Below are 15,560 nucleotides of genomic sequence, written 5' to 3'. Positions count from 1 at the left end.
ACTGCCTGGCCCTCAACAAATATCTGTTGATAAATGAATAAATGTATGTTTGCAAAAAGGCTTCTTCCATATCTTAATAGTTACATAAAAAGAAGAAGTCTAACAGGAGAATACAAGGTCTAACAGTGTTTCGATACTGTGTATGATTCCAACCACGAGGAGCATGTAGGCATTTTAGAAACGTGGGGAATCAAAGCAACTATACACCAATAAAAATTAATTTTAAAAAAACTAATTAATCATAATAAGATGAAAGAAAGCTTTGGACTTGACAACAGGGACCTGTGATATTTACTTTCAGAATATATTCTATCAGTAATTTCAATAAATTGATATGTTAATTTTTTTAAATGTGGGAATCACTTTTTTTTTGCTGTACACGGGCCTCTCACTGTTGTGGCCTCTCCCGTTGCGGAGCACAGGCTCCAGACGCGCAGGCTCAGCGGCCATGGCTCACGGGCCCAGCCGCTCCGCGGCATGTGGGATCCTCCCGGACCGGGGCACGAACCCGTGTCCCCTGCATCGGCAGGCAGACTCTCAACCACTGCGCCACCAGGGAAGCCCGGGAATCACTTTTAAGAAGTAAATTTTTACTTCCAATCCAGCTGATACAGAGCTCATGTTTTATGTTCCCGTTTGCCTTCAAAATCATACAAAAATTGTATTGTTGTTATTTAAGGAAAAAAATGCATAAAAAGAAAGGAAGGAAAGGAAGAAGGAGAGAAGGGAAAGGAAGAAGGAGAGAAGGAAAAAGAAAGATGCATGGTTGATGTATTTCTAGAGACAAAAAGTTGAATAAGTCAGCAGGGCTGAAGTTGTGTGTTTGTTGACTCTCGTAGGCAAAGATGGCAGGGGCGGTGGGAGCTCAACTCCCGGAAAGCAAGTGGGACTCTGAGTCAGGCTCAGTGCCTGAAGCCAGCACTAGTATGAGGTTCTCTCACCCCTGCAAGAAGGCCCTGCCTGGTGAGAGAGGACACTAGTGCAGTCTAACAACCAAAACTGAACCAAGCCACCCTCAATCTACACTATCCCAGTATCATCATGGGACAAGAGCTCTAAATACCAATGACTGGGATACAAGGGGATGGATTTTGGTAACTTCAAAACAGAAGACAGACAAAAAAACAGATTTTTAAAAATCTTGTCAAAATGTGCCAACCGGGCTTCCCTGGTGGTGCAGTGGTTGAGAGTCCGCCTGCCAATGCAGGGGACACGGGTTCATGCCCCGGTCCGAGAAGATCCCACATGCTGCGGAGCAGCTGGGCCCGTGAGCCATGGCCGCTGAGCCTGTGCATCCAGAGCCTGTGCTCCACAACGGGAGAGGCCACAACAGTGAGAGGCCCGCATACCGCAAAAAAAAAAAAAATGTGCCAACATACTAAAATTCCTAAATACACACACAAAAATGCTAAAAACAGTAGCTGAGCAAATCAACAATCAGAACATCAATTCATGTGAGTAGAAATTAATTTTACGAGCCACCTAACAGTAACTTTATATGAATTATGATTAAAATTAAGTATGATTAGGTTGTTCAAAGATGTAACAGTCATATAAAAGTGTAAGAACAGAGTGCCGTTACGAACAAATGGATGAGAAAAAGAACAGTATTTTAAATAATAAAGTCATGTAAAAAAATAGATATTGAAATTGCAAACTACATAATTTTGCAATTAAAACATCAAGACCAAAAGAAACAAACAAAATAGCCAAAGATTCAGAAGGCTGAAAAGCAAGAAATTTAGTTTGGCTGAATAGTCAAACCTTGCTACTTGTCAGACACAAGAATTCATCATGTGGCTTCTAAGCAATCTTTGTCAAAGAGAAGAAGCCAAAACAGTGGGTTAAAAGTTGAGTTGACTGGACTCTGAAAACTTAATGAAATTTGCAGAAGTGGAATAAAAAAAACCTAACCAAACAAACAAAAAACACCGTCTCTTAAAATTTCACATAAACTTTCAGAGGAAAAATAATCAGTCTCAACAAAATGGAAGACCCTTACATATTTATCTCCCCTGGGAAAAAGACCCCTCTAGAAGTCTATAAATAGCTCTGCAAATTGCCAGCTTATGGCTCAACTGCAAATCAACACCACGAAATATTTAGCAGCATTGTACCATTTCACTAGGATCCGTTGGATGCCTGACTGATGGTGAGTAAAGAAAACCCATTGTTTAATGTTCTACCTCCCTCTTTGGTGGATTTGTATCTCATGCCTTGCGTGGCCATCATGGACTTCAGTGTGGGAGGAGTTCAAATTTGGCTCGTGTCCACCCACTCTCATTCCTTTCTGCATGCAGGTTTGGGGAAAGACAAAGTCATACTCCACACGTTCAGTCTGTGGTCTTAGTTTTTACAACATGGTAGTCACGTGGAGGTCCCATGGGCTATTCTCTTGACGATGTCAAGTTTTGTGTGACTATGAGGTCATAAAGGGTACTCTCACAGGGACTTGGGGGATCAGAACAATGGCTTCCCAGCTTCTGTAGGGAAGCAGGTGGGGAGGACAGTGTGATTAATGAGGAAACTGACACTATTTGAGAGGGAATGAAACCACCTGGTCACACCTCCTGAACATGTTTTACTTGTTACCTCTTTCTTTTTTTCTCTTTTTTTTTAATAAGAAGAGGGAAATGCAGACACAGAGACAGAGAAGGCCAGGCCATGTGATGACAGAGGCAGAGACTGGAGTAATGCAGCTCCAAGACAAGGGATGCCAAGGATTCCACTACCAGAAGCTAGGAACAGTCAAGGAAGGGCTCTTCCTTAGAGCAGTCAGAGGAAGCATGGCCCTGCCAACACTTAGATTTCAGACTTCCAGCATCCAGAATTGTGAAAGAATAAACCAATTTCTAAGCCACCCAGTTGGTGGTACACTTTGTCACAGCAAACCTAGGAAAGTAATACAGAGATATGAATACATATATAGAACTGTTTATGTTTTCAAAACAAAATAATGGAACAACCAACTAGCTGTTGGCTGATCTAGGAATGACTTCTTGGAATGACTGGGGGGACTTGGCTCTGCCCCACGTGTCTCTAGCTTGACCAGGCATGTTCCCAGGCACAAATGAATAAGCAGAAATAGCCAAGAAGCCTTAATGCCTGTGCTTGGAACTGGTATACCCTTGCTTCCATTTCATTCTATTGGTCAAAGATACTTGCTACCTCTTATAAGGCAAATCAAGCATTAACAACTAATGGGAGACCCCTCTGGACACTGTTTGAAAATAAAAGGGAACCTCAAGGTATGACCTACTTCAATTCTCTTGAGGTAAACCTAGAAGCCTTACCAAATTGATGCTAATCACACCCTGTGTGAGATTTTAACCGTGAGGGATGGAAGGCAGAGGGAGGAAGGGGGAGGGCAGGGGGGAGGCAGGGAGTGAGAGATACTGACCAAAATTCCTGGAATTCATGGACAGCCCTAGTTTGGGTTGATTCTGTTAGAATTTTTCCCAGTGTTAGACCAGAGAAACACCTTAACCACTAATTTTGTCAATAGGTGAGAATAGTTTTATCAATTCTATTAAGAATAGTTTTATCAATAACGGGATTGTAGCTTCAAGATGGCAGAGTAGAAGGACATGTGCTCACTCCCTCTTGCGAGAGCACCAGAAGCACAACTAACTGCTGAACAATCATCGACAGGAAGACACTGGAACTCACCAAAAAAGATATCCCACATCCAAAGACAAAGGAGAAGCTGCAATGAGATGGTAGGAGGGGTGCAATCACAATAAAATCAAATCCCATAACCACTGGGTGGGTGAGTCACAAACTGGAGAACACTTACACCACAGAAGTCCTCCCACTGGAGTGAAGGTTCTGAGCTGCACTTCAGGCTTCCCAACCTGGGGGATGGGCAGCAGGAGGAGGAATTCCCAGCAAATCAGACTTTGAAGGCTAGCGGGATTTGACTGCAGGACTTCGACAGCACTGAGCACTGGGTGAAACAGAGACTCCACTCTTGGAGGGCACACACAAAGTAGTGTACACATCAGGACCCAGGGAGAAGGAGCAGTGACCCCAGGGGAGACTGAACCAGACCTACCTGCTAGTGTTGGAGGGTCTCCTGAAGAGGTGGGGGACAGCTGTGGCTTACCATGGGGACAAGGACACTGGCAGCAGAAGTTCTGGGAAGTATTCCTTGGCGTGAGCCCTCCCAGAGTCTGCCATTAGCCCCTCCAAAGAGCCTGTAGGCTCCAGTGCTGAGTCGCCTCAGGCCGAACAACCAACAGGGAGGGAACTCAGCCCCATCCATCAACAGACAAGCAGATTAAATTTTACTAAGCTCTGCTCACCAGAGCAAAACCTAGCTCTGCCCACCACCAGTCCCTCCCATCAGGAAGACTGCACAAACCTCTTAGATATCCTCATCCACCACAAGGCAGACAGCAGAAGCAAGAAGAACTACAGTCCGGCAGCCTGTGGAATGAAAACCACTTTCACAGAAAGAGAGACAAAATGAAAAGGCAGAGGACTATGTACCAAATGAAGTAACAAGATAAAACCCCAGAAAAACAACTAAATGAAGTGGAGATAGGCAACCTTCCAGAAAAAGAATTCAGAATAATGATGGTGAAGATGATCCAGGATCTCGGAAAAAAAATGGAGGCAAAGATCAAGAAGATGCAAGAAATGTTTAACAAAGACCTAGAAGAATTAAAGAACAAACAAACAGAGATGAACAATACAATAACTGAAATGAAAACTACACTAGAAGGAATCAATAGCAGAATAACTGAAGCAGAAGAACGGATAAGTGACCTGAAAGACAGAATGGTGGAAAACACTGCCATGGAAGAGAATACAGAAAAAAGAATGAAAAGAAATGAAGACAGCATAAGAGATCTCTGGGACAACTTTAAATGCACCAACATTTGCACTATAGGGGTCCCGAAGGAGAGGAGAGAGAGAAAGGAACCAAGGAAATATTTGAAGAGCTTATAGTCAAAAACTTCCCTAACATGGAAAAGGAAATAGCCACCCAAGTCCAGGAAGCACAGAGAGTCCCAGGCAGGATAAACCCAAGGAGAAACATGCCGAATAATCAAATTGACAAAAATTAAAGACAAAGAAAACTACTAAAAGCAACAAGGGAGGGCTTCCCTGGGGGCGCAGTGGTTGAGAGTCCGCCTGCCGATGCAGGGGATGGGTTCGTGCCCCGGTCCAGGAAGATCCCACATGCCGCAGAGCAGCTGGGCCCGTGAGCCATGGCCGCTGAGCCTGCTCATCCGGGGCCTGTGCTCTGCAACGGGAGAGGCCACAACAGTGAGAGGCCCGCGTACCACAAAAAAAAAAAAAAAAAAAAAAAAGCAACAAGGGAAAAACGACAACATACAAGGGAATTCCCATAAGGTTAACAGCTGATTTCTCAGCAGGAACTCTACAAGCCAAAAGGGAGTGGCATGATGTATTTAAAGTGATGAAAGCAAAGAACGTACATCCAAGATTACTCTACCTGGCAAGGATCTCATTCAGATTTGACAAACAAATCAAAAGCTTTATAGACAAGCAAAAGCTAAGAGAACTCAGCACCACCAAACCAGCTCTACAACAAAATGCTAAAGGAACATCTCTAAGTGGGAAACATAAGAGAAGAAAAGGACCTACAAAAACAAACCCAAAACAATTAAGAAAATGGTAATAGGAACATACATATTGATAATCATCTTAAATGTGAATGGAGTAAATGCTCCAACCAAAAGACACAAGCTCGCTGAATGGATACAAAAGCAAGACCCATATATATGTAATCTACAAGAGACCCACTTCAGACCTAGGGACACATACAGACTGAAAGTGAGGGGATGGAAAAAGATATCCATGCAAATGGAAATCAAAAGAAAACTGGAGTACCAATACTCATATCAGATAAAATAGACTTTAAAATAAAGAATGTTACAAGAAACAAGGAAGGACACTACATAATGATCAAGGGATCAATCCAAGAAGAAGATACAACAGTTATAAATATATATGCACCCAACATAGGAGCACCTCCATACATAAGGCAACTGCTAACAGCTATAAAAGAGGAAACTGACAGTAACACAATAATAGTGGGGGACTTTAACACCTCACTTACACAGGTGAACAGATCATCCAGACAGAAAATTAATAAGGAAACACAAGCTTTAAATGACAATAGAACAGATATATTTAATTGATATTTATAGGACATTCCACCCGAAAACAGCAGATTAAACTTTCTTCTCAAGTGCACACGGAACATTATCCAGGATAGATCACACCTTGGGTCACAAATCAAGCCTCAGTAAATTTAAGAAAATTGAAATCATATCAAGCATCTTTTCCGACCACAATGCTATGAGATTAGAAATAAATTACAGGGGAAAAAATGTAAAAAACACAAACACATGGAGGCTAAATAATATGTTACCAAATAACCAAGAAATCACTGAAGATATCAAAGAGGAAATTAAAAAATACCTAGAGACAAATGACAATGAAAACACGATGATCCAAAACCTATGGGATGCAGCAAAAGCAGTTCTAAGAGGGAAGTTTATAGCAGTACAATAAGAAACAGGAAAAATCGCAAATAAACAATCTAACCTTACACCTAAAGGAACTAGGGAAAGAAGAACAAACAAAACCCAAAGTTAGTAGAAGGAAAGAAATCATAAAGATCAGAACAGAAATAAATGAAATAGAAACAAAGAAAACAATAGCAAAGATCAATAAAACTAAAAGCTGGTTCTTTGAGAAGATAAACAAAATTGATAAACCTTTACCCAGACTCATCAGGAAAAAGAGGGAGAGGACTCAAATCAATAAAAATAGAAATGAAAAAGGAGAAGTTACAACGGACGGCACAGAAATACAAAGCATCATGAGAGACTAGTACAAGCCAATTCTATGCCAATAAAATGGACAACCTGCAAGAAATGGACAAATTCTTAGAAAGGTATAACATCCAAGACTGAACCAGGAAGAAATAGAAAATATGAACAGACCAATCACAAGTAATGAAATTGAAACTGTGATTGAAAATCTTCCAACAAACAGAAGTCCTGGACCAAATGGCTTCACACGTGAATTCTATCATTCAGAGAAGAACTAACAACCATCCTTCTCAAACTCTTCCAAAAAACTGCAGAGGAAGGAACACTCCCAAATTCATTCTATGAGGCCACCATCACCCTGATACCAAAACCAGACAAAGATACTACAAAAAAAGAAAATTACAGACCAATGTAACTGATGAATATAGATGTAAAAATCCTCAACAAAATACTAACACACAGAATCCAACAACACATTAAAAAGATCATACACCATGATCAGGTAGAATTTATCCCAGGGATACAAGGATTCTTCAATGTACACAAATCAATCAATGTGATACACCATATTAACAAATTAAAGAATAAAAACCATATGATCATCTCAATAGATGCAGAAAAAGCTTTTGACAAAATTCAATACCCACTTATGATAAAAAAAACTCTCCAGAAAGTGGGCATAGAGGGAACCTACCTCAACATAATAAAGGCCATATATGACAAACCCACAGCAAACATCATTCTCAATGGTGAAAAACTGAAAGCATTTCCACTAAGATCAGGAACAAGACAAGGATGTCCACTCTCGCCATTATTATTCAACAGAGTTTTGGAAGTCCTAGCCATGGCAATCAGAGAAGAAAAAGAAATAAAAGTAACACAAATTGGAAAACAAGAAGTAAAACTGTCACTGTTGGCAGATGACACGATACTGTACATAGATAATCTTAAAGATGCCATGAGAAAACTACTAGAGCTAATCAATGAATTTGGTGAAGTTGCAGGATACAAAATTAACGCACAGAAATCTCTTGCATTCCTATCCATTAACAACGAAAGACCAGAAAGAGAAATTAAGGAGACAATCCCAGTCACCACTGCAACAAAAAGAATAAAATACCTAGGAATAAACCTACCTAGGGAGGTAAAAGACCTGTACTCAGAAAACTATAAGACACTGATGAAAGAAATCAAAGATGACACAAACAGATGGAGAGATATACCATGTTCTTGGATTGGAAGAATCAATATTGTGAAAATGACTATACTACCCAAAGCAATCTACAGATTCAATGCAATCCCTGTCAAATTACCAATGGCATTTTTTACTAGATGGAGACACAAAAGACCCTGAATAGCCAAAGCAATCTTGAGAGAAGAAAACGGAGCTGGAGGAATCAGACTCCCTGACTTCAGACTATACTACAAAGCTATAGTAATCAAAACAATATGGTACTGGCACAAAAACAGAAATATAGATCCATGGAACAGGATAGAAAGTCCAGAGATAAACCCACGCAGCTATGGTCAACTAATCTATGACAAAGGAGGCAAGCATACACAATGAAGAAAAGACAGTCTCTTCAATAAGTGGTGCTGGGAAAACTGGACAGCTACATGGAAAAGAATGAAATTAGAACACCCTCTAACACCATACACAAAAATAAACTCAAAATGGATTAAAGACCTAAATGTAAGACTAGACACTTTAAAACTCTTCTAGGAAAACATAGGAAGAACACTCTTTGACATAAATCACAGCAAGATCTTTTTTGACCCTCCTCCTAGAGTAATGGAAATAAAAACAAAAATAAACAAATTAGACCTAATGAAACTTCAAAGCTTTTGCACAGCAAAGGAAACCATAAACAAGACAAAAAGACAACCCTCAGAATGGGAGAAAATATTTGCAAATGAATCAATGGACAAAGGGTTAATCTCCAAAATATATAAACAGCTCATGCAGCTCAATATTAAAAAAGCAAACAACCCAATCCAAAAATGGGTAGAAGACCTAAATAGCCATTTCTCAAAGAAGACATACAGATGGCCAAGAGGCACGTGAAAAGCTGCTCAACATCACTAATTATTAGAGAAATGCAAATCAAAACTACAATGAGGTATCACCTCACACTGGTTAGAATGGGCATCATCAGAAAATCTAGAAACAACAAATGCTGGAGAGGGTGTGGAGAAAAGGGAACCCTCTTGCAATGTTGGTGGGAATGTAAATTGATACAGCCACTATGGAGAACAGTATGGAGGTTCCTTAAATAACTAAAAATAGAATTACCATATGACCCAGCAACCCCACTACTTGCCCAGATTAGGACAAAGCAGGAAGCTTTGATGCAGTGCTGGTAAGACATGATGATGATGATGGTGGTGGTGGTGATGTAGTGGACTTTTCAACGATGCAAACTAATGTTCCCAAATTGTTTCTTTTTTTTCAAAGCCACTGGCAATAAAGAGCTTTAAATTCCAGATTCATCAAATAACTAAAACAGTTTTACTCTGTATATGACTTGGTGATGAATTAATCTTTTTGAAAAAGCTAAGATTAAACTTATCTGGTCCACTGAAAACTGAAAGTGCCAGTTAGCATCTTGTAATGAAGAGTTGCTAGGGCAACCTCCCTGCTCAACACTTCATTTCCGAGGTGACAGATTTGATGCTGGTCCAAGAAACATGAAAACCAAAATAGCATTGTGTTCCAGAAGAAGAAACAGGCGATACATAAGTCATGAATGAAACAAGTAGCTGGGGATACAGCCAAATGCTGCTTTACGATTCTACCCAGACAGATGTGGCTGCACACAGAACACAGGAGTAAAAGGCAATTACAATTCTCAGTGAAGTGGGTTAAGATTCATGTTTCCTTTTCGGCTCCAGTCTACTTTTTCAAAAAACTGTTAAGTCCAAATCTCAGAAATCTATATATCTCACTCAGTGGGATTATATTTTTCGATCATTGTTTTCCCATTCTTTCCATCAGAGGAAATATTAAACAAAAGATGTAAGTGTGCTTTGAGGGTGAAATTGGAATTTATTGCAGTATATTTCCTTCATCATCATGATTCTTGCTCTCATGAGCAATAATGGAGGGGGGAGAGCATGTCGTGTGCTACGTACCCACAGGCTTGTGATGAGAATTTACAAAGCCACAGAAGGCACGAGCACAGGTGCCCATGGTGGGATGCACGTGAAAAAATATACATCCTCTTCCCTTGGCTTTGCCTTCTGGAGTCAGAAGACAGATTCTCCAGAAAAACAGGACCCTCACTACTCTTCCATTTTTTCCTTCTTGGAAGTCACTCAACATTTTTCTCTCTCTTAGCCCCATGTGGTTTAGTCCTGTCGACTTGACTTTATAGAGAGCCTTGGATCCATCCTCAGCGTTGTCACCTGGATCACAGCCACCTAGACCTTGCCTCCTGACTGCCCCCCATCGTCCCAGCCTTGAACCTCTACAACCCTTTCCCACATAGTAGCCAAAGACCAAACCTGATCTTCTCTGTCCTCTGCTAAAAACCCTTTCGTTTCCCTCAGGATGACCTTCAAAAAATCCTTAACTCGACCTTCACCAGCTTTCACGCCTTCCTCCAGTTGCACTAAACTTTCTTTGGAATGACAAACTTCCTCTGACCCTTAGACTTCCCCCTAGGTCGCTCATCACCCTCGTAACTCCTCCTCCCCTAGGTCCAAACCTGGACTGATCAGATCCCCCAGGTCTGAACTTTCCAGGCCAGGTCCAAAGCCCTCTCTGCCAACTCAAGGTGGTTAGGGGACTCTGAGGCATCTTCACTCTGCTCTTCCCACTCATCACATTTAACTAGAACTTCTTATTTTAATTGCTAGTTCCTCCATGAGACTGTAAGTTGTGATTGGGTAGGCTGTAGTCTAGCCCAGCTCAGAGCCTGCATACAGTAGGCAATGTAATATTTATTGAATATTTTTATAATAAAAGCCAACGTTTATTCAGTGCTTGCAGCCCATTATATGCATTACTTCTTTTTATACTACATATATATACCTATACTATATATATTCACTATACTATACACAGTATAACAGTCTCAGAGTAGGTATATTATTATCCCCAGAGTCCAGATACATTGCATACAGCCTGGAGAGCAAATTTCAAACTGCTGCAGTGAGTTACTATGTTTATTTCTTCTAAATATGAGGAGATGACAAGTTGAATAAGATATCAGATCTGCACACTATTTTTAGGGTTTTCAAAGTATCTCTACACTTGTAGAACTAATGCTTATCAACAAGTATGGTATACAGTTCCTCTTAGGAAAATGGCTGTCTTTCTGAATATAAACTAGTGGAAATATAGAATCTATTTGGAGGGTGATTTGGTTTAATCTGTCAAATATTTAAATGTACACATCCTTTGGGTCCAGCAATCCATCTATCACAAAGACAGACTTGTAGACGTGCTCAGAAGCCTCTGTGCAAGGAAATCCATTACAGGATTGTTTGTAATGGAGGAAGGACACAATGTAAATGTCCATTAACAATGGGGAAGAAATTTGCAACTAACAAAAATGAGATAGACCCATATCTACACACAGAAAAAAGTCTCTAAGACATATGTTTTTAAAAGATAAAATAGCAAATTTAATAAGGAATTACCTTATTAAAACTGTTTTGTATATTAAAATTGTTATGTGCATGTGTAAAAATATATATAATGTATTCATATATGTGTGTGTGTGTGTGTGTGTGTGTGTGTGTTGAAAAGGATTAGCAGGATATTCACCAAACTACTGAGAGTGTTTCCTTCATAAATGAGGTTGGTGGAGAGAGAAGCTTTGACATTTTCCTCTAAAGACTTCCATATGGTCATTCTATACAAGAATATACTCATATATTACTCATCAAATAAAAATAAACCAATAAATTAATTAAAAATCAAGTGTCCTTTGCATTTAAACTATTTTATCTCTTGTTTCAGGTCTGTTTTTCTTAACTTTTTTTTTTCTCAGCATATCATTAATGTATGTTCAGAGTTGAAAGAACTACAACAAAAACTAAAAATTATATAAACAAACCCCCAGATCTCCAATAATCTCACCCCTCAGATAAACACTAGTAACATTTTGGTAAAAGAGAAAAGGGAGAGAGAAAGAGTGCTATGTCTACATCATACACATGTGTAACCAAATTAATGTACTATCTATGCGGTTTTGTACCCTGATTTTTTCATTTAGCATTGTATTGAGAGCTTTTCCTCATGTCATTACTTATTCTTCAGAAACATGATATTTAATGAACGTATGACATTCAATCATATGGGTGTACTTATTGGATATTTAGGTAGTTTTCAATTTTCTCATTGTTAGATATAAGGCAGCAATAATTATTCTCTGAATATATTCTTCAGTATTTCTGATTATTTCTTTCTGTAGATTATGGAATATCTACATATGAATTTGCTGGAGGAAAAGTTGTAAGCCCTTAACACCTCTGAACATACTGCCAAGATTATACCGACTTATACTCCCCCCAGCAGGATGTAAAAGTTCTAATTCCATTCTATTTTCACCACCACTGTTTATTAGTATTTTTTCACCTTACAAATTTGATGATGGGGGGAAGTTGTCTAATTTTTTTTTAATTTGCATTTTTCCAAAAATGCATTTATTTGGTTACCAGCAAGAAATATTTTTCTATGTGGTTTTTGATTTTTTATTTTTAAACTTTTTCCCCTAGATTTTCCACTGGGATATTTATCACTTTCTTATTCCTTTATGGTATGGGTGCATGTGCATGTTTGTGTGTATACTGAACTCTGTTTTATACACATGCACACACCACATGCACGTGCTAACTTACGTGGATACACACATGCAAACACATATTTAACATATTACTCCTGTAACTCTTTGTTGTATATGTTAAAAATATTTTTCCGAGATTTGCCTTCATTTTATTTATATGTTTCTAATGTAAAATAACATTTTTATGTATTCAATCTATAAATCTTTCCTTTGATTTTATGTGCTTGCTTTCCTACCTTCTCATATTTGTTTTTTGAGTATTTACTTTTCAATGTATCTCAGGTTGTTGGGAGGCTTAGAAGGAGACATATAAGTACCAGAAAATTCTATTTCCAGGGATAGTTCACCAAATATATTTTCTTTCAAACAAAACTCAAGAATATTAATAAAATAAGTGCACAGAATATGAGAAGCTGTCACCAAACTTCCTAGAAGGAATAAATCAGCATTCAGTTTCTCTCTCTTGCTTTTGGAAGAAGTCGAATTCAAATGATAAGTTGGTATCTGACTTATCAGGTTAGAGTTCACTGAAGGTAGAAATAGAATCTTCCAGTCACAAGGTCACAGCCAGGGATAGGACCGCTCACCTTGAGGCAAAGTCATCAGGAACCCAGCCTATGGGGTCATATACCCAACCTCCAGAGCAAGAACTGCTGGTCATGTCAAATCAGGATGCATATCAAACTCCATGGGTATAATCTCTTAAATGTGACTAACAGAAAAAGTCCACCAATTTATCTGCTTCTTCCAAATACATCAAATTTCAGCTATTGCAAGACCAGTTAGATAAAGCCTTTTTTTTTTTTAATTTCCCTGCCTTTGCTTTTTCTCAACTTTTTACTATGGAAACCTCCAAATATATAAAAAAGCAGAGAGAATAGTAGAATGACCCTCCCCCCACTCAATATTCTTATTATCCAAATTTAACAATTATCAGCTCATGGCCAATCTTGCTTTATCTACTCCTCCCTTAGCCCAACTACTCCCACCATCCAGATTATTTGGAAGCAAATCCCAAATTTCCTACATACCCTCTGTAAAATTTCAGCATGAGATAAGGTCTTTTAAGGATATTATTTCAACTTAGTGGCTGTAAAGCTTGACACATTCCTATTTAAATCATTAGTTGCTGCTATATTTGCCGGGAAGCACCAGGGTTCAATCTTCCTATTCTTGTTTCTCTTGTGTTCCTCATCTCTGTGCAATCTGGCTGCTCCACTGGATCCGTTCTTGCGTAGGGCAAGGACTTTCCAGTTGCCCAATTCAAGGCAAACTTTACAGTGCTTGGCTTTCCTCCACAGTTAACCCCAACTTGCGCCCTCCTACCGGAAACTTTTTTTCTCCTTCCAGGACATGACTCTCACTTTCTCATGGCTCTTGTGCTCTGGCTCACTCCCGATCCTCTCTCTCAATCTCTCTCTTTTTCTGTATCTTTGTCTCTGTGTCTCTCTCCCTACCTCTTTCTGACTTTTTCCTTTGGAGACTTTTATGATGGAAAAGATGCCACTGTATTTAGGAAGAGAAGGTAAGCAAAGGATGGACAAAATCTCTCACAAGCTCTCCCTGTCCTTTGATACAGACTGATATTCACTCGTGACTCATGACTCTGACCTAGAGGCTTTTCAGACATTTCTGCAGCTCCACAATGCCACCCATCAGCAACGAGCCATGAACTGCCAACCCAACAAAGAAGAAATTGTTCTTCTCAGTTTAGAAGCAAAAATGCTTAAGAGCTTCTCTCTCTCCTTTTTACTGCCTTTGCAAATAATTTTTTCCCAATGGCTGAAATACATTTCTGTACAAGATGTCAAGTGGATGACTATTTAGGCAGGAAATGAAAACTATATCAAGCAGGGACATATAGAAAATCAGTTTTACCTTATCAAAGACCTTGGAAACGACATGCTTGTCCAGAACGAGGACGTAGGTGGGGCTGTGAGGGATGGTGGTCATGGACAAAGCATCCATGATGGTGAGCTTCTTGGCCACCAAGCCATGGATCTTGAGCCAGTTTGCTGAAGACATTCCTGCAGAACTAAGAACACGAGACTGTGACGTTTTAAAACTTATATCAAACAAAAACACAACAAAACTGTCCCAGTAAAATTACTCACTCTTGGTGATAAACTTGGCTTCCTTCGCTAGTCAGTCTTTCTAATGACTTGTCATCTGGAAACTCATTTGTCAGCAGGATGCCCATTTCTGTGGAAAGGGAAATGGCAGCTGTATAATTTCCTCTTATATGGGGTTTATATCAAAATGCAAAAGGATCACACTTATCTCTGAGTTCAGTTGTGACTGAGGGCTAATAAATGGACTATTTTTCCCAGAACTGATCTGTCAGAGGAGGTTCTAGGTAAGATTCATTTGCAATGGACACTAAAGACCAATGCAAGAGTAAATAGGGTACTCTCATTGCTTTGCTAATCTATCTCACCCCATACCCATTGAGATCTCTCTCCATAAAAGGATGAGACATACTCATTCTCCAGAAAACATATTTTTAAAATGTCAAGTAAGAATACCATGAACCAATAATTGTTCAATGTGGCCCTCATTAGACTTCCCCCAAATTACACAGGAGAGCCTTGTTCAACATTTCAGGTTTCGATAGCTTATTCTGTAATTCCTCAGCTCTGTGCAGAAACCCAAAATCCCTACTAGGCCCTGTTTCATTATAAGTTCATATTTTCAAATTATTATTTGGAGTTTTTAATGCATATCCTTATAGAAGCTTGGATTCATAAATGAAAAGGGATATGAGCTAGTTGAATCAGCAGCATGTAGAAGGAAGGGGTGTTTGGGAGTGAGCTAGTTAAATGCCTAAGAAGTCATATCCCAATCATCATGGGATAAGCCCCTTAAAGGACTATGCACGTAGCAGATTTAGGAAATAGGGCAGGTTAACTGAAACAGAGGAAAAGGCATCACACGGATCAGCACTGAAGAACACAAG

The 15,560-nt window shown here is 39.4% G+C and overlaps 1 protein-coding gene across 1 annotated transcript in view; it reads right to left on the bottom strand.

Annotated features, from left to right (window-relative positions):
- VWA3B (von Willebrand factor A domain containing 3B) overlaps positions 1-15,560 on the bottom strand; it is a 217,297-nt gene that overhangs the window by 60,125 nt on the left and 141,612 nt on the right. The window contains 2 exon segments of the mRNA XM_081254147.1: positions 14,483-14,639; positions 14,719-14,806. Of these exon segments, the coding sequence (XP_081110273.1) occupies positions 14,483-14,639; positions 14,719-14,806 (245 nt within the window).

Source organism: Mesoplodon bidens (genome assembly GCF_964165515.1).
Source record: "Mesoplodon bidens genome assembly, chromosome: 14".
NCBI classification, from domain to species: Eukaryota; Metazoa; Chordata; class Mammalia; order Artiodactyla; family Ziphiidae; genus Mesoplodon; species Mesoplodon bidens.
The sequence above is the reverse complement of the archived record's forward strand: the minus strand, read 5'-3'. Positions and strand labels throughout refer to the sequence as shown.